The 23,408-nt window shown below is 57.9% G+C and overlaps 1 protein-coding gene across 5 annotated transcripts; it reads right to left on the reverse strand.

Moving 5' to 3' along the window:
• Positions 1-1,994: 1,994 nt before the first annotated feature.
• Positions 1,995-9,297, reverse strand: SLC39A13 (solute carrier family 39 member 13). Of its 5 annotated transcripts, XM_055314920.1 has the most exons (11): positions 9,260-9,295; positions 8,887-9,081; positions 7,715-8,023; positions 5,922-6,035; positions 5,540-5,679; positions 5,082-5,186; positions 4,882-4,971; positions 4,064-4,114; positions 3,638-3,766; positions 3,344-3,443; positions 1,995-3,230 (listed from the first exon to the last, which is right to left on the reverse strand). In XM_055314920.1, exons 3-10 carry the CDS (start codon positions 8,013-8,015, stop codon positions 3,381-3,383), a joined length of 993 nt encoding a protein of 330 aa, XP_055170895.1. In that variant the 5' UTR covers positions 8,016-8,023; positions 8,887-9,081; positions 9,260-9,295; the 3' UTR covers positions 1,995-3,230; positions 3,344-3,380. The 5 variants fall into 5 exon arrangements, with proteins under 5 accessions (XP_055170895.1, XP_055170896.1, XP_055170893.1 ...); XM_055314921.1 differs by lacking the exon at positions 9,260-9,295 and having other exon boundaries at positions 5,540-5,664; XM_055314918.1 differs by lacking the exon at positions 9,260-9,295 and having other exon boundaries at positions 3,634-3,766; positions 8,887-9,078.
• Positions 9,298-23,408: the final 14,111 nt, after the last annotated feature.

The following is a 23,408-nucleotide window of genomic DNA, read 5'->3' on the forward strand; positions in this document are numbered from 1 at the left end:
CCTGTTTCTTGGCCCCTGAGCTGCCTCTTCCTCCTTGTGTCATTAACTTTCTTGGCTCGTTTTTTTTTTTTTTTTTTTTTAAGAACTATTTTATTTATTTGAGACAGCGAGAACAAGCAGGGGGATCTGCAGACGGAGAGGGAGAAGCAGGCTCCCCACTGAGCAGGGAGCCCGATGTGGGGCTCAGTCCTAGGACCCTGGGATCATGACCTCAGTCAAAGGCAGACATTTCACCAATTGAGCCACCGTGGCACTCCTCTTGGCTCATTTCTTCTTGCTGAGACCTGAACCTTGAGCAAGAACACTGAGGGCCCTTCTAGGCCTGACCTTTGGTCACAAGTGTTCTCCCTGGCCCCGTTCCGCTGTCAGCCCCCCTCCCCGTCAGGCCCCATGTCCTGTCCATTTCCTTGCGGATCTCATTGGTTTTCTGCTTGCCTACTTTCCAGCCCCCCCACACCATAGCTGGCCTAGTGGCTTCACTGAGGGCTCACTCTGGGCCCCATGCTGAACGGCTCTCGTGCATAATTTGATCTGGTTGTCTCAGTGGCCCCCAGCAGGCCAGTCCCATTTCATAGATGTGTGTAAGCAGCTGGGCCAGGATTGCTCTTAGGACATAGCTGGGATTTAAACCCAGGACAGTAAAGCACGTCTGCTTTCTACTGTGCTTTCAACGGCAGCTTTCTTGGGCCCCGGGATGCCTTCTGGGGTAAGAGCCCCTCAAAACTCCTGTCAGCTCTTACCTGCCCTCTAGCAAAAGACTCTCCACACCTCTTACCTTGTCCTCTCCCCCAAGTGGGTGTGGACATGCCCACAGTGAGCTCCCGACTGAGCCAGCCCATCAGGAGGGCTTGGCTCCATTGCTAGCTTCCTAACCCTGGAGTCCCATCGCCTCCAGGCCACCTTCCAGAGTGTGCTAGTGTTTGCGGTGGGGATCCCCTTGGTGATCCATGGACTTCTACCCCCTGCCCCAGGTGTTCCCAGCACAGCCTCTGATGGCTTCCAGTTTGTCTCCCTGAGGACAGACTCGGCCAGGGACAGACTGGCTGCCATTGCTTCTGCATTCTCTGTTCCCTCTCCTGACCAGTCAGGGCATTCCCCTCTTGGTACCAGAGTGAACCCACAGCCCCCCACCCCCCCATGCCCCACAAGCTTCCTCATTTATAAATGGGGCCCCACTGCCTCCCTGGGCAGGCCAAGTACCGTGATTGCACGTGCACTTGCCTCCCTGCACGGGCTTAACAGGTAGGAGCCCCAGTGCCCCGAGGGAGCGGGGGTGGGTGACCAGCCCTGTGTCCCTGCCTTGGCTCCCTTTTTGCCGACAAGCTGCTGGGTCAGAGCCAGGCAGTCCCAGCTGTGAATGCAGCTGATGGCTTCTGAGCGCCCCGGGCTGACGCCAGGATGGCACAGATAAGGCAGTTCTCAGCCAGGGGGCTACTGAAAGCTGTCTGGTTGGCTTGGAGAGCACAGGGAACTTCTCCCTTTCTTGGGCTACCAGTGTGGGGAAGCAGCACCCCCCGGTGCCTGATGCTGCCTTTAGGCTCTGAGGAAGCCAGGATATGTGGAGTAAGGCTCCCATCAGCTTTTTAATTTCATTGAAGCACTGCTGGAGATGACTTTGTGAATTGCCCTCCCTTCCTTCGTTTACTCTGGGGACAGACTGGGGAAAAGCCCCTAGCTCTTAAGTCTGTGAAGTAAGGACAGCCACCTTGGGGGTGACGGCTGTGATGGCATAGCGCCAGCCTTGTAGTAGTGGACCACTAAGCTAGCGACAAGCCCAGTAGGGCACAAAAGGCTATGCCCTGTTCTAAGAAGCACTGCAAGGCTAAGCGTTCAGAGAAAGAGCTGGAGGGCGGTGGGGGTGACAAGATGGGCAGGGTGGCTAGCTGAGTGGAGGGTGGGGGGGGGTGCCTCGCAGCCAGCAGCCTGGCTGGAGCAAGGGGCGCCCAGGAAAGCCCTGCCTGACCCTGGACTCGTGTGCATGAGAGAGGCAGCCCATTTGTATATAATATTTATTTGTATCTCATCTATAGAATAGGTATTTACAGATAGAAACGGAACCACAGCAAAACTGCTGTAAACCCATTCAGACCCTCTTGATGGCTGCTTCTCAGAACATCCACGGTTGAGCAGGGCTGAGCCTGGCTGTGGCGTGGGCCAGCTGAGTACCTGGGCGTCAGCCAAGGGAAATAGCTGGGGATTATGGCTTCAGCATTCTCCCAGAGCACATTCCTGAGTGCTGACAAGGCAGGGCCCTCACCACCCCCAACTTACCCTCAGCGCAGCGGGACAGGAAAAGGGGCCTTGGCAGGGAGGGGCAGCCCCGGCCCACTCTTCCTGCCCCCGGGGTACCTCTCCTGGACCCGGGGTCCTGGCCCGAGCATCCCTGAGCTGGACCAGGAGGTCTCTCTGGCCCAGGGCTGCTCACTGCCCTGCAGGCTGCTGTTTGGCAGCTGGAGGTGGCAAAAGCTGCGGGTGCTGCCAGGGTGCATTCACCAGGGGAGCAGGCGCTGGCCCAGGGCCGGCTGCCACGAGGAAAAGGTCTTGGAAGGCCTCTCCCAGCTCCACCCCTGGCAGGGTAGGGCTGTCAGTGCTGAGTGGGGCCAGGGGCTACGCGAGCACCCGCCTCTCCTTTCTTTGGCCTTAGAACTGGCAAAGGTTGGGCCAGGTAATGGACACAGCAGAGAAGGCTCCCTGGCCTGAGTCTTAGGCTGCCCGGGGCTCCATGCCTGAGGAGAGCCAGGGACACTCCCCCTGGGCCCCAGGGGGAGACAGCTCGGGCTCCCTGGGGCCCTGGGCTCCTCAGGCTGTTCTCCCTCCCACTGTGGTCTGGATCGGGAGAGGCCTCCACTTGGGATGCTTCTGTTCCTCTGTTCACGGAAGAAATGCAGGATCACAGGGTGGCAAGGCGAGAAAACCACAGTGTGGCTGGGGGCAGGCGCGGGCATCGGGCCCTGGGCCCAGCGCATGATCACAGTGTCGGTCTCACACACAGCTCTGGTCACACGTGCACCTGTATGTGCACACACACACGGACACACACATGCCGTCCTCTCATCTGGTCAGAGGTGCGCTCTCAGGCACTCGCCCTCTGCCTCACACACAGTCACAGAGTGAATCCGAGTCTCTTATTGCTGTGGGGGGGCCTCGGGGACGGTCACTCCACGAAGAGCGAGAACAGCACCATCACCACAATGCCTGTGCAGAGCAGCAGCACCTGCTGCAGGGAGCGCCTGTGGGGAGAGGGGCCGGGTTCAGGGGGTGCTGAGGAGCGGGCAGTGCCCACAACCCTGCCCTCTTGAGAGCCCCAGGCCCCCCGCTGTGAGTGACTGTGAGGGTCACTCACCATGGGTCATCTTCCTCCAAGAGGTCAGGCAGCACGTTCACCAGGGCGATATAGAGAAAGCCGCCAGAGGTGAAGGGCAGGATCCAGGCCACGGTCTCTTCTGCAGCAGCAGGAGGAGAATTCCTGACTGGCTGGCAGCCCAGGGGAGCCGTGTGCATCGCACCCACTCCCCCAGGGTAGGCTTCGGGCAGATCCTGGCCTGGATACTGGGGTGGGTCCACTGTGCCCTCTGGCTGGGGCCCCTCCTCCACTGACCACCACCTGCCGCCACTGACCCACCACGCCCGTACCTACTCCCTTGGGGGACTGCGTACAGATGGCGAAGCAGGCGCCCAGCAGGCCCCCCAGTGCCGTTGAGAGCTGCAACTTGGCTGCGCTCCATCGGTCAAAGCCGGCCCGGAGCAGGATGGCAAAGTCGCCCACCTGAGGGGAGGTCCAGATGATCACTCTGGGCCCCAAAGGGTCAGGTATGGACCTGCACACCGAGCCCCCTGCACCAGCCCTGCTGCTGGGCCCCCCAGCCCTCATCCCCTAGGCTGGGACCCCACTCCCCCCAGGAAGCTGGAGCATGGCTGAGATGGTGGCTGCAGCCTGGTGGGCTGAGCAGCTCCAGGCCTCCAGAGCCTAGCCCCGAGGGCCACCACTGCTGGGCTTCCCACCCCACACCCCTCCTGAAGCCCCACACCCACACTGCCACCATGGAAAACCCCTGGCACACACCTCATGGGGGATCTCATGCAGAAGGATGGCCATGGTGGTCAGGAGCCCGATCTGCAGGGAAGGGAGTGTGTGGGGTTCTGGGTCAAGGGCCAGTCACCCACTTGTCCCCTCATTCTACAAATATTTATTCTGCTAGGTGCTCTGACTGGACACCATCAGGCTACTGTGAATACAGCAGACAAGGAACCTGCCTTCACAGCTAACAGTCTGGAGTGGGGAGGCAAGGACTGAATGAACACGCAAAGAGCCACATGACTACACAGTGCCAGGTGCTGCGGGGGGAAAAGGTGGGCCAGGTGGCAAGAGCATGAGTGACAGGGGTCTAATTTAGACGAGGGGTCAGCAGAGGCCTCTTTGAGGAAGTGCATGTCAGCTGAGGCCTAAAGAATAAGGAGCCAGGATTGCAAAGAGTGGGAGGAAGAACATTCCAGGCAGGCAGAGCAGTGTGAGATGGAGGCCATGAGGAGAAAAAGAGCTCAGCCAGTTCAAGAGGAGGCAGATCCCTAATGTCAGAGGCCAGAGGGAAGAAGTCAGTGAGCAGCATCTAGAAGCAGCCAGGGCCCAAGCCTAGCAGTCTGGCAGAGGTACGTAATCCCAGCAAGGAGTGTTCACAGTTACAACAGCCCACTGGCTCAGAGCAAAGGCGGCCCCGTTGTAGGAGCCCTCAGGGCTTCGGTGAGGGTGTTGGTGATGGAGGGAGTAGGAAGTGCACAGGCTGGAGGTGTATTTGGGAGGCAGAGCCAACTGGTCAACACAGGCACCATCACTCCCACCAGAAATGCTTGGGTCCTACCTGTCCCCCCCACCCCCCCACTCACCTTCTTGCTCACAAGGAAGCTGGCAGCAACAGCCAGCCCATGAGTGAAGTTATCTATGGTGTTGGCCAGCAGGTTGAGATAGCCACTGACCTGCGTGAGGGGAGAGGAAGCCAGACTGACCCAGGGGGCAGGGCTCAGCCGGGCCTGCCACTTGGGAGGGAGCCGCTGTGGCAGCAGGGGGCCCTGAGGGGGCCACTCACTTTGATGGTCCGGACCACGGCACTCACACCGGGCTCTGCAGCCGGCTGGGCCAGAGAGTGGCCTCCACTGAGTGCGGCGGCAGCAGCGGGATCTTTGCTGGGGGCCTAGGGCCAGGAGAAGGAGGGAGAGGGGACATTAGATGTTCCCCCATTCAGCCAGGATAGACAGGAGGGGAGTGAGAGATGAGAAACAGACAGGGAACAGGCCTTTTGTCTAGCTAGACTTCTCTGCTGTTCGATCAGCTAGGTGCCCCCAGAATCAGCTGGCCCTCCACCTTCCCCACTGCTGTCACTAACAGCCTATGAGGACAAGCCACAGCAGGGGCCAATGTCGACATTCCCCAGATCTTCCCAGTTGCCCAGCCCTTTTCACGGCTCAACTCAGAAGCTGGGCCTCCAGGCTCTGGCCACCACCTAACAGAGGCTGACCTATCCAGGCCCCGGGGTGTGGGGCTCACCTGGCTGGCCCCCTCCTTCTCCTTGCTGTCCAGGAACATCTTCTCCAAGGCCAGAAAGGTCAGGAAGCCAGCAATGACCCACAGTCCCAGCTGTTGTTGCTGCTGCAGGCTCTGCCCCTCACCACCTGCAGGGGGCAGCACTGACAGGCCAGGCCAAGCCAGGGCCATAGAAGGGGGGCCATTTGAAATGGGACCTAGTCAGGGGCAGTGGTAGGGGCAACAGGACTGGCTGGGGGGACTCCCACAGGGGGCCAGGTTGCTGGGGCCAGGACAAGTTCTCTGCCAGATGCCCAGAAGCCCTCTCCCAGTCATTCTGGCGGTGCAAGGTTGGCCTGGGCACTGGCTCCCTCTGCCCTCCTGCCCCGACTGTGGCCTCACTCACCAGGGCTGGCACTGCATGTGTAGGCCCACGCCTCGGGCAGCAGGTGGAGAAACACGTTGCCCAAAAGTCCCCCCAGGGCAAAGCTGAGCAGCTGCTTCAGGCGGCGGGCCCCAGCTATAAAATGGAGACACAGGGTTTGGGGGCTGACCCATCAGAGCCCCTGGCCAGCCTCTGCCCCACCCAGCTTACTGCGTGCTATGTTTTTCCAACCAGCCTGCAAGCCTCCAGAAGGTTGGACTCGGCCTGCTGCCCTTCCCGGACCACTCCCACCCCTCAGGCCCAGCACAAGCTGGGTGCTCAGCAGGAAATATGTCACGCCCGCTGGATGACTGTGGGACCACCACCGCTTCATGCTTAGGAGACAGGGCTTGGGAGCCCTATAGGCTCCCCAAACTACCAGCTGGTGACCCTGGGAAGGTTACTTCTGGGACTCAGTTTCTCCATCTGTAAACTGGGGGTGATTGTATCTGACAGGGACCTTGTGCAAATTAAAAGACAATACACATGGCAGGTGCTCTCTAAGTGGGAGTCTCTTCTCAGCCACTGACACTCAGAAAAGCGGCAGAGATTTGGGGACTTTGGCAGACTTGCAGCATCCAGAGTTGGAAGTGCCCGCTAGAGGCTATGTCCAAGCTCTCGGATTAATAGAGAAACAGGCCCAGAGAGCAGAGGCTGCTTGGGGGTCGGTGGGATCCCAGGGAAGCTGTAGCTTCCAGGCTGTGTAACCTCAACCTGGTCAAACAAGTCCTCTGGGCCTTGGCTTCCCCATTTCTGAAATGGAGCTAAAAATCCAGGTCCCCCCTACGCTGACCTCACAGGGACAGCATCAGAGGGACTTTGGCAATGCACAGGCCATGACAGCAGGGCCCCCGAGGCTCTATTCACAGCTGTGGCATCAGCCCTCAGCCCGGCATGAGGCACAGATGTGGTCATAACCATCTGCTGAACGAACAGTTCCCAAGCCTAACAGGCGGCAGAAGCCCCTGGAGCATGCATTTCCAAGAGGTTACTGGAGCCGGGGTCCAGGCCTACTTTGTTGCACTCTCCCATAGGGAAGCAGGCACCTGCATTTTTTGCAGCTACCCATCTAGTCTTCTTCCGTTTCCATCACGACATGTCATGTGTGCACGGATGGTGCTCCCAGGTCACTGACCCTGGGGCTGGCCTGCCCCCAGCCTCTCATGTGTTCCCGGGGAAGGCTCACCCAGGGGCCCTTGCTGGGAGGGCTCTTTTGCATTATCAGCAGAGATTGAAGGGACAGAAGCAGCACTCTGCTCGCCAGTACATGGCGGTGGCCAGCACGGGGTCTGTGAACACGCTGCCCTCTCCCCCTGCACCAGGCAGCCTTCTAAGTGCTCTAGTGGTGTGAGCTCCTTTCCTCTTCCTGGTAGTATCTGTGAGGTAGACACTAGTATTACCCCCGTTTTTAAGGTTGGGAGCCTAAGGGTAAGTAACTTGCCCGATGCCACTCAGGCTGGTGAGTGGTGGAGCCAGGCGTGGAACCCAAGCAGCCTGGTGCCCAAGTTTCCAACCGCAATCTGTATTGTTTGTTGGTGAATGTTTGCTGACTTTTATTCTTTTGGAATCAACAAACGCACAAATGAACTAACAAATGAGCGTGGGGCACCCTGGTCTCACAGGACCAAGATGAGAAGTTACGTGCTCTGCCCCTGCCTTCCACCCCAGACATGCTGTCTCCTGGGGCGTGGGACCCCACTCTCCCAGGAAGAGCAGCAACATGTTTTCCAATGCCACTGGCCAGCCACTCTGGGCACCAGAGGAGGGTCACCTACCTTCTGAGCGCAGCATAGTCCCCATCTCCAGGGGAATCACCAGCAGTGGGAAGACCCCGCTGAGCCCCACCATGAGTGAGCCCAGGAGGGAGCAGATCCAGGTGTCCAGCCTCTCTCCACTCAGCAGGGCCCCCCAGGATTCGCTTTCCTTGGTGTCCAGGCGACAGGCAGCTGCAGGCCCCCGGTTCCGGAGGGCCTGCTGGGACCCCCCAGCTCCTCCCAGGAGCTCCAGGGCAAGAGCAGTGAAGAAGAGGAGCCTCTGGCCCGCCATGCCACAGCCAGGGCAGGGACATCCAGGCATGCCACGTGCTGGAAAACACAAAGGCCTCTACGTGAGCTACACCCTTGGCTGCGCACCTGCTTCGCAAACGTGGCATCTTGATCCCCCCCCCCCCCACCGCCCCAGACAAGCGGCCATGGCATCCACTCCCCTGCTTGCCTTGCCCAGGGCCTCTGAATGGTGCAGAGCAAAGGGGCTCTACTCTTCCACACCCCACTCCCAAGGACCACACATTTTTTTCCTCCTGAGCCTGCTCCAGACTGTGTCAGCATGTCTGCCTGGGGCTAAACTTTCCCTAATGACGGGGTGAGGCGCTGGCTGGGTTCCCTTCAGCCACCGGGAGGCCCAGCCCAGCCGGGTGTCTCTAGCTGCCAGGGGAGGCTCTGCCACTGGGATGTGCTCCAGGGAGGCTGACACCCCAGGGGACTGAGGCTGGCACTGTCTAGCCTGATGGGCATCCCTGGACGGTGCAGGTGGGGGAAGCAAGCGGCGGGGCTCGGGCAGAGCCATCGGAGCATCTTCAGAGGCAGTGAGCCCCGCGGCCCCGGGCACAGAGACAGAGCCCTCGGTGGGGAGCTGCCTCGCAGACGGGCTTTGGAGACCTGCCCCGAACTGTGCTCTGCACCTACAGCTTTGAGGGCCAGCAGGTCCCGAAGCCTCTCTCCCGCCTGTTTCCTCGTCTGCAGGATGAGGCAACTGCCTCCCTCACGGGCTGGGAAGATGAGAGGAGCTCCCCAGGGCAGGCGCCAGTGCCCGGCAGCGGCAGCGGCAGCGGCAGCGGCAGCGAGGATGCGCGAAGAGCCCTCCTTACATTGCAGGAGGCCCGGGGGCCGGCGGGGGCAGGAAGGTTCCCAGCCACTGGATCACAGGACGTGGATGTGAGTCAACTAACCGAGAAGTTCAATCTGGAAACTCGGGCATGCGGTTGAAATGTGGTCTGCCCTGCCTCCTGTGACTGTGACCTTGAGCGGCGACGCCCTGCCTCAGTTTCCTCGTGCCCTGGCGGGGGTGGGAAGTCTCGACGGGAGACGCTGACCAAGCCCGGGGCGCCCCAGGGGGCCAGAGGCAGGACCGGGCCAGGCGGGACCTGGAGGCCGAGGGGGCACGCGGCGTTGCGGGGGGCCGGGGAGCGAGACGAGCGGGAAAGGAGGAAAGCAGGGGCGCCAGGGACTGCGGGGGCGGGGGGGCGAGCGAGGAGCGCTGGGCAGCGACGCGCGGGGCGACAGGAGGGGGCTGAAGACCCCGAGCGGCGGGCGGTCACTCACCGAGCGGCGGCGGCGGCGACGGCGCTCCGGGCGGCCCCGGCCATCCAGCAGCGGCGCCGCGCCCCGCCCCGGGTCTGCCCCGCCCGCCCGCCCGGGCCTCCGGCCCCCAGCCCGGAGCCGCCCCCGCCGCGCGGCCACGTCACACGGGACCTGTCCGGAACCCGACGCGCCGCGCGCCGCCGGGTCGGGGGGGAGCGGCGGTCGCGGGGCGCTTCCGTCTCGCGGCCGTGGGGGACCCGGGAGGCCGGCGCACTTCCGCCCGGACGGACACTGGAGGGGGGCGGCGGGGAGGGCCGGGCGGAAGTGGGAGCCCCAGGGGCCCGGCGCTCAGCCCCGCTGCGCAGGGCGGGGGCGGCGGCCCCGCAGGGACCGCGAGCGGCGGGGTGGCTGGGCTTGCGGGTCTGGCCGCCGCTTCCTTTCCCGGGGCCGCAGTCCCGCCCGCGGCCGCGCGGGGGCGCGCTCGGCTGCCAGGCGGCCCGCGCTGCCGGGAGCCGGGCCGGGCCGGGTGGGTTCCTGGCTCGGCTGCTCCTGCTCTGAGTCAAACGGGCCTGGCTCCTCCATGAACAAGGGAAAGGGGAAGTGCCTGCCGCAGGGAGGGGCCTAGCCCCGGGAACCTCAGAAGAGGGAATTTTATTCTTACTCATCGAATTATTTTTATGCTTTGGTTTTTCACTGGGAACCTCAGGCCTTTGTCTCCAGGGCTTGTAACCCTTTGGGGTCCAGTGCATGTTGGCCTGACACCGCTGCCCGGAACCCCCAGCCTGGGGGAGCTCTCCTCCCTTGTGCTTCCCTCCCCAGGAAGAAGCCAGGCCTGACCCCAGACCAGGGCAGCAAACAGTAGCCTTATTATAGCTACAGTGAACAGCTATAGCTGAACCCTGCCACGAGCCATTCAGGCCATTTGCTCGGTCTCCCCGAGTCCTTTTATCCCACTGAGGTGCGTGCTGTTAGCCTGGCCGCACAACGGCACGGATGGCAGAGCCAGGTCTGAACCTGGGTGTCCCTGAACCCAGAGCATGTTACGTGATAGCACTTAGTCACTTCTAGGAGGTAGGAGTCTGGCTTGGAGGTGCCATTGGGTTCGATATTCCCGATAAGGCATGTGGGTACTGGGGCAGAGACTGCCACGGGAGGGGGGCGTCCAAGCCTGTGACCCTGGTAGCTCCCTTCAACTGTCCTGTGTTGCTCTCGCCTCCTGGGGGCTCTGAGGGCACGCTAGGCTCTCACATACTGCACCTGATGCCCTGTTGCACTTCAGACTCCGATGTCTGCCTTCATAGATCCCCAGCTCCTTCAGGTGGGATCAGCTTTCCTCTGAAAGCCTCTTGTCTGCCTCAGCACACCAGGCCCCTGGGCCTGTCAGAACGCCCTCCGGAGCCTGGCCCTGAGTTCTGCAGTGGAAGCCCTGGGTTGGTTTCTTTGCAAAGGGAGGAAACACTCGGGAATGCTGCTCTGGGATCTCAGTGATGCAAACCGCCCCCTCCCCAAACCCTGTATGCAAATCACTCAATCGTAGGCAAAGCACTTCACAATATACAAATGATTTCACAATAACACAGTCAGCATTCCCGCCTCTGGGGGCTGAGGGCTGCTGGCCACCAGCAAGAAGGTAGGCAAGACCCAGCCGAAAATGCCACTTGCTGCCTTCTCCTTGTCCTTTCCTCTAACCTGGCCTGGAATGTCCACCTTCAGACTCCCTAATAGAGTAAAGGAACAGGCACATTGGGGGGTGGGGGTGGGGCTCTAGAAGAGGACCATGAGCAGGGAGGAGCAGGTGGAAAGACATGGTAGGTGGACTGAAGTGTGGCTGTTAAAAACAGTGAATTAGATCTGCCAGGGGTTTCCAGGTATAGATGAGTGAGAAAAGAAAGATGCAGAAATGATTTATTTAATGTGATCTACTATTTTAAAATAATGACATAAGGGGGGGTGCCTGGGTGACTCAGTCAGTTGGGCAGCAGGCTCTTAATCTCAGCTCAGGTCTTTTTTTTTTTTTTTTTAAGATTTTATTTATTTATTCATAAGAGACACACACAGAGAGAGAGGGAGAGACACAGGCAGAGGGAGAAGCAGGCTCCATGCAGGGAGCCCAATGTGGGACTCAATCCTGGAGACCCAGGATCACACCTTTGGTGGAAGGTGGTGCTAAACTGCTGAGCCACCCAGGCTGCCCATCAACTCAGGTCTTAATCTCAGGGTTGTGAGTTCAATCCCTGTGTTGGGCTCCACACTGGGGATGGAGCCAACTAAAAGAAAAAAAAGACAAAAGAAACCCTGTATATGTGATTATAAGTATCAGTATATGAAGTCCATCTATAATTGTGAATAAATAATAAATACAGAAGATCATACAATGGGTGATAACATGGATTCCATGGTTGGAGGAGGAAAAAACATAAAAGGAAAATTTTTAAACAAATTAAAATGTATATGATCACATTTATGTAATTATGTAAAAATTCATATATATGCATTGTGTGTATAAAATCTCACATATATATACATACACACACATATATTTTTTTAAACAAGTTTTTTTTTTAAATTTTTATTTACTTAGGATAGTCACAGAGAGAGAGAGAGAGGCAGAGACACAGGCAGAGGGAGAAGCAGGCTCCATGCACCAGGAGCCCGATGTGGGACTCGATCCCGGGTCTCCAGGATCGCGCCCTGGGCCAAAGGCAGGCGCCAAACCGCTGCGCCACCCAGGGATCCCCACACATATATATTTTTATACATATATGCGTGTGTGTGTGTGTGTGTGTAATGGCCTCCTAGCATTTTTGTTAAGACAGATTATTGTACCAGATATCTTCCAGGAGTAAATTATTTGACTTCCTGGGGCACCTGGGCGGCTCAGGTCATGATCTCAAGGTGGTGAGATTGAGCCCTGTGTCGGGCTCCATGCTCAACTAAGAATCTGCTTGAGATTCTTTCCCCCTCCTTCTCCCTTCCCCTCTGCTCCCCACTGCTGCTCACATGCATGCTCTCTCTCAAATAAACAAGTAAGATCTTTTAAAAAAATTACTTGAAAAAAAAATTACTTGATTTCCTATGTCTCAGTTTCCTCACCTGTAAAATGGATTACTGTATCAGATTGTCGTGAGGAGTAAATGAATGAACATACTCAGAAGACTTAGAACTATGCCTGGTATGTGACAAGTTTTTTTTTTTTAAGATTTTATTTATTTATTTATTTATTTATTTATTTATTTATTTATTTATTTATTATAGACATAGAGAGAGAGGCAGAGACACAGGAGGAGAGAGAAGCAGGCTCCATGTTGGGAGCCTGATGCAGGACTCGATCCCGGGACCCCAGGATCATGCCCTGGGCCAAAAGCAGGCGCCAAACCACTGAGCCACCCAGGGATCCCCTGGCATGTGACAAGTTCTATTTAAGGATTAGATATTATAATTATTATTTATATGTGTGGAGACATGGGTATAAAGAAAATGTTTACATGGCCACCTGGGTGGCTCAGTTGGTTAAGCATTTGACTCTTGATTCCAGCTCAGGTCAGGTCATGATCTCAGGGTCAGGAGATGGAGCCCCCCCATGGGGCTCTGCACTGGTTATGCAGCCTGCCTAGCATGCTCTCTCTCCCTCTCCCTCTGCTTCTCCCAGTCCTCTAAATAAAAAGAAGAAGAAAAGAAAAAGAAAATGTTACAGCAATGAACAGATAAATTAGAGACGCAAGATGAGGACCATCCTCTCCTCTCCTTGCTGAACACAGATGAGTGTTTTCCAACACATTTATCAATTGGTTTGGAGGCCACGGGGACTTTCTGGGTTGAGGCACTGGGCAGATAAACTTTAGTAAGGGCGGATAAGCCTAGACGGTGCTTGGATCTAAGCTGCTAGGAGGCGGCTGGCTGGGGGTGGGGGCAGGGCTGCAGACCCATTTCTCTGACTTCACTAGGTCTGACTTCAACACATTCTTCCCAACTCTGGTATCTTTAGTGGGGGCTTTTTTCAGCAACCAGGTCTCAGCCCTCTATTCCAGAAGGTAGGACTGGCCCTGGGCCTGTCTACGAGGTGGTGGCTGCGAGCCCTCAAGGCCTGGCATTGTCAATGTTCTGACAACCTTCCCCACCTCTGGCAGCGCAGTGTTAGACGCTCCAGGCTGAGGGTTGATGCACACTTTTTCGGCTTCCAAAGTGTGGCCTTCTCCTCAGGGTTTCCCATGGGGTCCACAGGCTGGCAGCAACCTCTTGGAGAAAGGTATCTGAGAGAGCGCCTGCGTGGCTCAGCGGTTGGCTCAGGGTGTGGTCCTGCCGTCCCTCTGCCTGCGTTTCTGCCTCTCTCCCTCTGTCTCTCATGAATAAATAAATAAAATCTTTAAAAAAGAAAAGAAAAGTATCTGAGGCTCAGGGCAGTGATCACCTAGCTGAAATGAGGCGGCTCTTAAAACCGACTCAGGCTCCCCCTCTCCAAACCACACCTGCTGCTGGGGAACCCTGCTGACCTTAACCCTCTCTCCATTCTTCCTAGAGTAGCCTTGTTCCCTAGTGAGTTTCTGGGGTGCTTTCTCCCCCGAATCCTGAGCCCTGCCCAGATGATGCCCCAGCAACCCCTAGGCACCACCCCCTTCCCCTAGCAACCCTTCCTGGGAAGCCTATGTGCAGCCAAGCCTCACTACTTTCTGTCTGGTCTCTCTGCCTTTAGAACGCCCTTTAGAACCCCCCTCCTGCCTCCTGGCGGGCCTGGCCTGTTCTTCCCCTTCGGCCATCTGTTGATTGAAATCCAACACGTTTGCAAGGCTGCCCCTCCCTGAAGCCTTCTGGATCTGTCCAGGCTGAAAGGCCCTCCGTGTCGTGTGCCTTTGGGATTGTTAAACCCTGTCCTGCTTATGGCCCCCCTCCAATCCCTTGTGGGCTTCTGGAAAGAAAGACAAGCTCTTGCCTATACCCTGAATAAAAATCTGTCCAAGAATTTTATGTCTTTCTTTCCCCTTCAGGAGTGCAAATGCAGATACTTCTGTAGTAGGCAGGCCATCTGGGCCTTTGCCAGGGAGTGGGGGATGGGGGGCTCTTTTTTTTTTTTTAATTTATGATAGTCACACACAGAGAGAGAGAGAGAGAGAGAGAGAGAGAGAGAGAGAGAGGCAGAGACACAGGCAGAGGGAGAAGCAGGCTCCATGCACTGGGAGCCCAATGTAGGACTCGATCTCAGGTCTCCAGGATTGCGCCCTGCGCCAAATGCAGGCACCAAACCCCTGCGCCACCCAGGGATCACATGGGGGGGGGACTCTTTTACTTAATTTATGTTTAATGTATTTGCTTACTTGTCACCCTTCCCCCATCCCATCTCCTGTCTCCTTGGGGGAACCTGAATTTTGTGATGATTAGTTTTTTTCTTTTCTTTCTTTTTTCTTTTCCTTTCCTTTCCTTTTCTTTTCTTTTCTTTTCTTTTCTTTTCTTTTCTTTTCTTTTCTTTTCTCTTCTCTTTCATTTACTGATTTATCCTTGAGAGAGCTAGAGAGAGCAGAGACACAGGCAGAGAGAGAAGCAGGTCCATGCAGGGAGCCTGATGTGGGATTCGATCCCGGGACTCCAGGATCATGCCCTAGGCCAAAGGCAGATGCTCAACTGCTGAGCCACCTAGGCATCCCAGTTTTTTCTTTTAATGAAGAGTTTTCTCATATACTTGTATGCCTGGACAATATTGTCTGATTTGGCGCTTTTTATTTTTTTTAAGATTTTATTTTTTTATTCATGAGAGACACAGAGAGAGAGAGAGAGACGCAAAGACATAGGCAGAGGGAGAAGCAGGCTCCACGCAGGGAACCTGACGTGGGACTCGATCCCAGGTCTCCAGGATCATGCCCTGGGCGGAAGGCAGGCTCTAAACCGCTGAGCCACCCAGGGATCCCCTGAAGATTTTATTTTTAAGTAATCACTACATCCAACGTGGAATTTGAATTTACAACCCCAAGATCAAGCATGCTCTACCAACTGAGCCAGCCAGGCACCCCTTGGCACTTTTTAAAATTGAGGAAAATAAAAAGTTGTCATAAGGGTTTCTTTTACATTATTCAGTGATTTTTACAATTGTTTTCATATAGGCCCTGCATAATTGCTATAAGTTTCAAGTATCTTACATTTTTGCAGATATTTTGAACAGGATATTTCCCACTACATTCTGGACGATTTATTTATTTTTTTTAATTTTTTTTAATTTTTTTAATTTATTTATGATAGTCACAGAGAGAGAGAGAGAGAGAGAGAGAGAGAGAGAGGCGCAGAGACATAGGCAGAGGGAGAAGCAGGCTCCATTCACCGGGAGCCCGATGTGGGACTGGATCCTGGGTCTCCAGGATCGCGCCCTGGGCCAAAGGCAGGCGCCAAACCACTGCGCCATCCAGGGATCCCTGGACGATTTACTGATAGCCCACAGGAAGGCAAACTATTTTTATGTATTCCTTTGATACCTGGTAAACCAACTACTTTTTTTTTTTTTTTTTACCAGTTCTCATAATTTCTCAGACTTACTTTTAAGTCTTTTGTCATCTCCTAATAACAAAAGTATTAAAAGGAAGGAACCAACATTGCTATTTGTAGAGATATGGTTTGGCTTGATTTGGAGCTTCACAGGAAGGATATTTGTTTTCTGGGACTGGCTTTTTCACTGAACATTATGGTACTAAGACTCACTCCTGTTACTATGTGAAATTGGCTCATTTGCTTGCTTAACCCCTGAACCGTGTGCCGCTGTGTGGATAAATCCGCTGTAACCGATTCACCCACTCTCTTGTTGGTGGACTCGTGGGTTACTCGGAGACTTTTGCTATTAAGGACAGAGCAGCTTTGAAGGTTCTTGCCGGGGGTCTCTTGGAGGACGCGCCAGGTCTCTCCTGATTTCACGCCCGTAGGGTGGAGTGGGGTGGGTCGGCCGGGCCTCCGCTTACAAGATAAGGCCAGATTGTTCTCTGGTGGTTACAGGGTTGCTGACTGGCGAGGCTCTGGAGATCGCGCGGCTCCACCTCTCCCACCACACTTGGTGCCGCGTTGCTAACTTTCGGCTCCGAGGAGTGTAAAACAGCATCCCACCCCGACGGCGCCGCAGTCCTCCGGCCTCGGTGGGCTTGGGCCTCTCTCAGATGTTCAACGAACCCATGTGCTTCCTCTTCTTAAAAACGCCCGCTCACGTCTTTTCTCCATTTTTTTCTGCCGGATTCGTTGCCCCCCCGCCCCCCGCCCCCCGCCCCCTTATGCGCTCGCAGGAGCTCTGTATGTACTTTTGATGCTTAACTTTTGCCGGTTGCACGTGGCGGGCGTCTCCTCCGCTTTGTGGCTGGCTTTTCACTTTCTCCAAGGTGCCTCCGCTTCGCTCTTCCCTCTCACATCGGTGCCAGGGGCGCCCATGGGCGTCGCTGGTGCGCGCGCGGGGGGAGGGGGCTCGGGTCCCTCGGACCGGGTGCAGACCGCCCCGCCGCCCCTCCTGCGCCCGGGGCTCCCGGGGCCCCGCTCCTCTTCCCTCGCCGCCTCCCTCCCAGCGCGGGCAGGGGCGGCCCGCTTCGGGGAGCCCCGCGCCGCCCGGGGCGGCGGCCTGGAGGCGGGAGCGGCCTCGGCGCGGGAGCCCCCGCCCCCCGGAGTTATTGATCACTTCCGGCGCCTCACCTGGGGGCCCGGCCCCTCTCCGCTCGGCCGGCTGCAGGGCGCTCCCGGGGGCGGGGCGGGGCTCCGCAGGCGGGGGCCGGGGGCCGGGGGCCGGGGGCCGGGGGGCTGGGCGGGGGCGGAAGCTGCGCGAGCAGATAAGCGCCGAGGTCGGCGCTGCGGTGAGACGGTGCGGGACGCCGCCTCCCCGCCCCCGGCCCCGGCCCGCGCCCCGCAGCCCCGGTTCCCCGCGCCCCCCAGCCCGGGCTCGGCATCCTGGGCGGGGCCCCCGGGGCGCGGGGGCGGCGGGGCCGTGGGGCGGGGGGCTCGGCCCGCGCCTTGAGCTCCCGGCCTCATTTATCTCAGCTGGAAAGTGGGGGCAGGAGGAGATCCACTTACTCCGCGGGGCTTGGAGACGGAACCGGCGCCAGCTGCCGAAAGCCCCCTGCGGCCGAGGCCTCCGTCAAGGAGGAGAACCCCGAGGCCTTCTCCCCGCCCCCGCCGGGCCCCCCCACCCCCCGCTGGGCCCGCCCGCCGCTGGGCGTCCGCCTCCTGCCTCCACGGGGAAGCGGGTCTGGCCTAAGGTCCCAGGTCCCGGAGCCAGGGAGCGCGCTGCAAGTGGAGCCGAGGATGGACAGAGCTAGGTTTCCTAGAGCCTGAGGCTTATACGGTTTGAGGTCCTCCTTAAGAAAAAGACTCCAAAATCACAATACAGGTTTGCTGAGGCCTCTCCCCGGGCCTTGGAAGGTGCCACAACAAGAGAGAAGCTGGAGTGGGGCCTCCCCCTTTCCTTGCCTCAGGGGCAGGTGCCCTGCAAGGACTTAATGCGCCTCCCTGGGAGAGACTCAGACACCGGCATGGTTACAGGGTGCGGTGGCCCCAAACAAAATGGCCGGGGAACCGCCTGGAGGAGTCCCTGCTGCAGCTGGTCCCAACCCCTTGCGTGCCCAGGAAGCCATCCGCAAGCCCAACCCAAGAGCAAGGGCAGTCAGGCATTTGGGGGCTGCACCACAGCTGGGCAGGGCCATCCAGTCATGGTTGAATTTGTCAGTCAGGGCCCCTGGCCGGGTGAGTTGGCAGTGGCTGAGAACAACTGTTCCGAGGAGAGAAGGAAGGGGGGGACCTCTCTGCGGCTGTGCAAATGTGTCTGACTTGCAGTTACACAGGACTAGGGCTGTGTGACCTCGGGAAGACTCCATCACCTCAGATTCCTCATCTGTAAAATGGGAATAATAATAATCATACCAAGCTGCCAGAGCTGTCATGAGGCTGCATGAGACCATGCATGAAGAGGGGCTGAGCCGTTGGCTTTTAGAAACAAATTTCCCTTCTGTGAAATCTTCAGGCCAAGAGGCATTTTTCTTTCCATTTTAGGGATAAGTCCCTTGCTCAGGGGTGGTCTCTGTTGTAGAGCTGACATTAAAACCGGTGAATGTCTGGCACCAGTGCCTTGCTTCTACCAGGGAACATTGCTCCCCTGGGACTTTCTCCCCAGAGAGTTAAGGGCCCCTGCTATAGGTGTGCATGCCCCAGACGGGAACCAAGCGGAGCGTTCGATTCAGGAGATTGCTCACCTTTCTGACGTTTACGATGTCTCTGCTCTCGGGGGCACCCTAGGCTGGAACCTTTCTAACTCCGACATCCTACAACCTGGATCAGGAGATTCAAGAGACTCGTGATAGAAACAGAGCAGGGGGCGCTGAGAATAGGCCATGACCATGGGCGTGGGCAGCAGTGACACCCCAAAAGGCTCAGTCTTTTTCCAAACAAAGAGGTACTGCTTTGCCTCATGGTCTGTGCAGGATTTCCACCCGGTTAGCAGACAGATGAGAACAGATGAGTTCTCATCTCAGAGCTGCTCTTTTTCTGGCCAGCTGACCTTCCTCCCCTCTGAGCCTCGGTTTTTCCATATTTCAAATGCGGGGAAAATACCCGCAGTTACATGTGTAAAGCGCCTAGGGGATGCTGCTGGTTGTTCAGACCGTTGCGGCTATTTGCAGATGGAAGTGGGGTGTTGCATGAGAGCAGGGGGTGTGTAAACAGCAGTGGGGAGTCCTGGCAGGGCGAGAGTTTGGGGCTCCAAGGTCTCGTCCCACGGAGGGAGTGCCTTGCAGTAGGGCTGGGAACCCCAGCTCTCACACTCTCCCAGATCAGGACAGGTCAGAGCTAGGCCAGGGGCTCTGTGGGTGCGGAGAAGAGGCAGGAGCAGAGGTTCTCACCCCACCTCAGGCAGGTGAAAAGGAAAGGAGGGAGGAAGTGGGTGCCTCTGGGAGGAGATGGGAGCAGTGGCCGCTTGGTGAGACAGGCCCCACCATCACCCTGAGGTCATTCCATGACCCTCTTTGTCTTTCTTTGCAGATTTGCAAGGTAGGCATTTTCCAAGTAGGGAACCTGAGTGGGAGGTGAGATCACCTGGCCAGGGGCAGGTGCTGCAGGCTGTCGGAGCTGTCTGGCCCTGCAGCCCGGACTCCCAACAGTCACAGCCACTTTCTTATCTTATCTGCCTGAAAAGGTTGTGAGTGAAGCAGCGTGATCTCAGAGGCTCAGAGGGATCCCAGACCCTGCCACACTCCCCTCAACCTGAGCTTCAGGCTGGCAGCTGTCTGGGAGACATCATCTGGAGACCAAGACTGGGGAGAATGTGCTTCCAGGGAGAGCAGAGACCCCTGGTGAAAGGGAGTGAGCACACTGTCTCAGGAGGGCTTCAGGTGGAGGCATCCCGAGTGTCGTCTACGATGCACCCCAGTGGCAGAGGGGCTGGAAGAGGCTCTGCTGGGTATCTGGGGGCTTGGCTCATAGTGTCCTGGAAACTAGCTAAAATGTTTCCGAAATTCCTTATTTTATCTTACAAATTCATACAGATTTGCATCCTTCTTTTTAATATGTGAGCTCTCCCCCTGCCTTTTAAAAAACAGTGTCCCGGGGGTGGGAGGAAAAAAAGAAAATGTTTCCCCTCTCTGTTTCTATGGTGAGTGGACGCTTCAGGAAGACATGCTGGAGTGCAAACAGTGGCCCCCAGGCCCCAGGCCCTGGGCCCCTGGGTCTGGTTGGAGAGGGTGCAGGAGCTGCATTCAGGCCAGGGCCCTGCCTGCCCTCACAGTCTCCGGCTCTCCCCACCTCTGCTCTGTCCTGCCTCTTGCCTGGGTCCTCTGTCTCCTCTCACAGACGTTTGTCCAGCAGAGCCTGGCTGTCCCCCAGGAATTCCCAGAATGCCTCCCCCTCCCTTCATCTCCGTCATCCCTTTGTCCTGTCCAGACGGGCATTGCCGTCTTCAGCCCCACTCGGCTTCACAGCCTGACCGTTCACTCTAAACCAGCACACACCCCGGGGATTTCTGTGTACGTGAGGAGGAAACTGAGGCCCCAGCCCTAGCGGTACCTAACTTAGGGTGCTCAGCGAGAAGGGTTGTTGGGTGCCCAGGAGGCTCTGGGCAGGTGGGGTCCCTAGGCCTGAGGAGCCAGTGCCAGATCTGGGCCCTGGCCAGGGAGGCAGGAGGGAGGAGGGAAGGCCGTGGGGAGCCGGGGGCTGCTGCCTGGCAGGTCCCTGTGCCCAGGGTAGGGAAGTTTCTTATTTCTCCTGCTCTGACTTCCCCCTTTGATTTATTATAGCCATGAAATGCTCTGCTCTCTTCTCTTTTCCTTGCTGTCCCCGGGGCATGAGGAGCACAGGCCTCCCCAGGCACGGGGCCTCAGCACTGCTGCACTCCCATCTCCTTCCAAGGGTTGAGGCCGGGTGGCCAGAAATGGGAGGTGAGTCGGGGCAGATGGGGTGGGATGAGGAAGGGCCCAGGTCTCCTAAGGGCCAGTCTGGGCAGGACCCCAGGGGCCAGCAGAGTCTGGGTTGGGAAGGGCTGGGGCTGGGCAGAGGGTGTGGCAGGTGTGGACTTGACAGCAGATGGCTCGCTGGGGTCGTGGGGGTGTGGCAGGATCTAGGCCAACTGCCTCAGCGAGGCTTGGGGATCAGGCCCTGTCAGGTCTGAAGGTCAGGCACGGGGTCCCCCAGCACCAATGACCCGGTCAGAGAAATGGCTTCCTTCTGACCCCTGACCCCATATTCTGATTTATGGATGGCCAAAGCAGGCCCAGCCTAGGCTGGCCTGGGGTTGGGCTGAGAATCCAGAGTAAGGCATGAGGCCTGAACCCTAGGAGACTCCGGGCTCCTCAGGCCACCACTGGACATTCACCCTGTGGCCTGGCCCAGGCAAATGAGGGCTGGAGTCTGTCTGTCCGGTTCTTTGGGCAGGCCTGGTGGCCAGAGCGTTTCTGCCCGCCACTGTGTGGTGCCTGTGGTAATGGGGCTGTTGGCGTTTTGCAATGGCCCGGGGGTGGGGAGACTGCGCACACACGCTTCCTGTGGTGACTGGGCGCTTCCTGTTTTCTCAGGCGCCGGACTTGCTACTGCCGATGTGGAAACAGGGGCAGCTGTGGCCCTGGGCGGCTCTGGGCTGGGCACCCTGACCCTGCCCAGAGGGGCCTAAAAGGCCCGCCATCTGAGGCCCCACACTTGGGTGGTGGGTGGCCTGAGGTGCCCGCCACACCAGGTCCCCATCCTTCCCATCCCCAGAAGCTCCCACCGAGTGGAAGGGGCCAGGTGGGGCCATCATGCAAGGCCAGCCTGGGGCCTGGGAGGTCAGAGGTCCGGGGCTCAGGCTCTAGGCCAGGAGTCCAGGCGTGTAGTTTTGGTCTGAACTGTATCCTTTGCTCACTGAGGGGCTTTGGCCATCCCTGACCTACTCCAGGCTTTGGCTTCCTCTTTTGTGTAGTGATTGTGGCATCCATGATCTAAAATCTCTCACCCGTTTCTGCTCCAATTCTGACATCACCCTTGGATTTTATATTCCAAGAGCCTCTGCTCTGGGGGATAGACAAGCACCGAGGCTGGGTCCCTCAGAGCAGGGCTTAGCGCCGGCCCTGACATGGAGGACACTTGGAGAGACAAGGGAGGAGAGGGCCTGCCACGCAGGGGGCCACAGTGGAACAAAGGTCAGAGGTAGGAAGGCCAGGACCAGGTCTGGGAGACCAGGTGTTGATGGGACAGAGTGGAAGGTGACAAAGTTGATCCACGATGATTCAAAGTGGGAGGAAGATTTTAGGAATGTCTTTATTCCTGCAAAACTTGGGAAGGAGACTGACCCCCCCCCCCCCCTCCTATTCTTAGAAGAAAGATGAGTGGTCTTTTGGAGGGAGAGTGGGGGCAGGGGCAGGGCTTCCTGTCCAAACAGGAGCTAGGTACCATGTGGTGCGACAATGTGAGGCCCAGGAGGGAGCCACATCATTCCTCCTGTGTCAGGTACCACCACTGGGGCGAGGCCACAGGAGCTGGCATCGCCTTCTTCCCTGAATGCATCTTGTTTTTTTTTAAGCACGGCTATTGCGAGAAGGGGAGGGGAGATGACTTTGCTTCTTGTTGAGTTTGCTGACGGTGCCTGACCTCTGGAAGAAGAGTTTCTTTGCAGGAAGGCCAAGGCATGAGCCCCCTGGGAACTGACCAGTCCTCTGACTGAGTTTAGATACCCTCTTAGTCTAGGAGGTCTTGAGATGCCCACCTTGCTAGTAGAACCCCTAAATCTCAAGGCTTTGATAATGCAGAAAGCACAAGGACTGGTTCCAGCCACAAAGGCCTTGGGGACCCCAAGAGCCCGAGGCCCGGACTGAGGGCCCTACTGGCCTGTCCCCTGCCTACTGGGCCAGCCCAAGTGCTGAGTTGGCGGCTCAGCAGCTGCTTCTGCCCACAGAGGCCCAGTTATAAATAAGCCCAATGTGGCCAAGTCATCAAGTTCTGTCCCAGCTGCATTACCTCAGTGACCAGAGGTCCGGGCTGCCCAGGGCTGGGCCCACCGAACCTGCCCACCTGGGTGGAAAGCCAGGCCAGCCTCGAGGCCTCCTGGGGTCCTCACATCCAGAGTCTGAGCATCTGCGGCTACTCAGACCTGGGCCACCCTGGACACAGGCCACAGAAGGGGCAGGGCCCATCCCGCCTGCACAGAGCCAGCAGCTATTTACAAACCGAAACCAGGAGAAACGAAGTGGCTGCGGCAAAGTGGCTCCAGGCCCCCAGCCCCCACTCCCACTCCATCCCCAGCAGCCCCATCCCCCTCTCCCCATGGCTTCCTCTTTCCTTCCCCAACACCGCTCCCCACCTCCCACTGCCCAGCCCGCTCGTCTGGACAACCTGCCAACCCCTCACGGTCACCCCCAAGCCCACAAGCCCTGGCCAGTGGGTCCCCTTCTCCTCTTCACCCCCAGGACCCCAACAGCCTGGACTGGCTGGAGCGGCCCCTCCCACACGGGCCCAGCCCACTTGGGCCTGCCCGAGGCCCATTCCCACACTTCTCGGTTCCCCTTCGTGCTTGGAAAAGCTCCAGCGCCAATGGCCGCCACCACGATGCCCATCCCTCCTGAGGAAGGCTTCCTCGGGCACCCTGAACCTCCCCCCGAGCCCAGGGGTACTCTGGGCTCCTGGGGACTCCAGACAGCGTGTTTCTGGACTGGAGGACCCCGCCACTCCTCTCCTCCAGCCGAGTTTCCACTCACTCTCTGGGCTGGTGTGG

Source organism: Nyctereutes procyonoides, unplaced genomic scaffold (assembly GCF_905146905.1).
Source record: "Nyctereutes procyonoides isolate TBG_1078 unplaced genomic scaffold, NYPRO_anot_genome, whole genome shotgun sequence".
Lineage (NCBI taxonomy): Eukaryota > Metazoa > Chordata > Mammalia > Carnivora > Canidae > Nyctereutes > Nyctereutes procyonoides.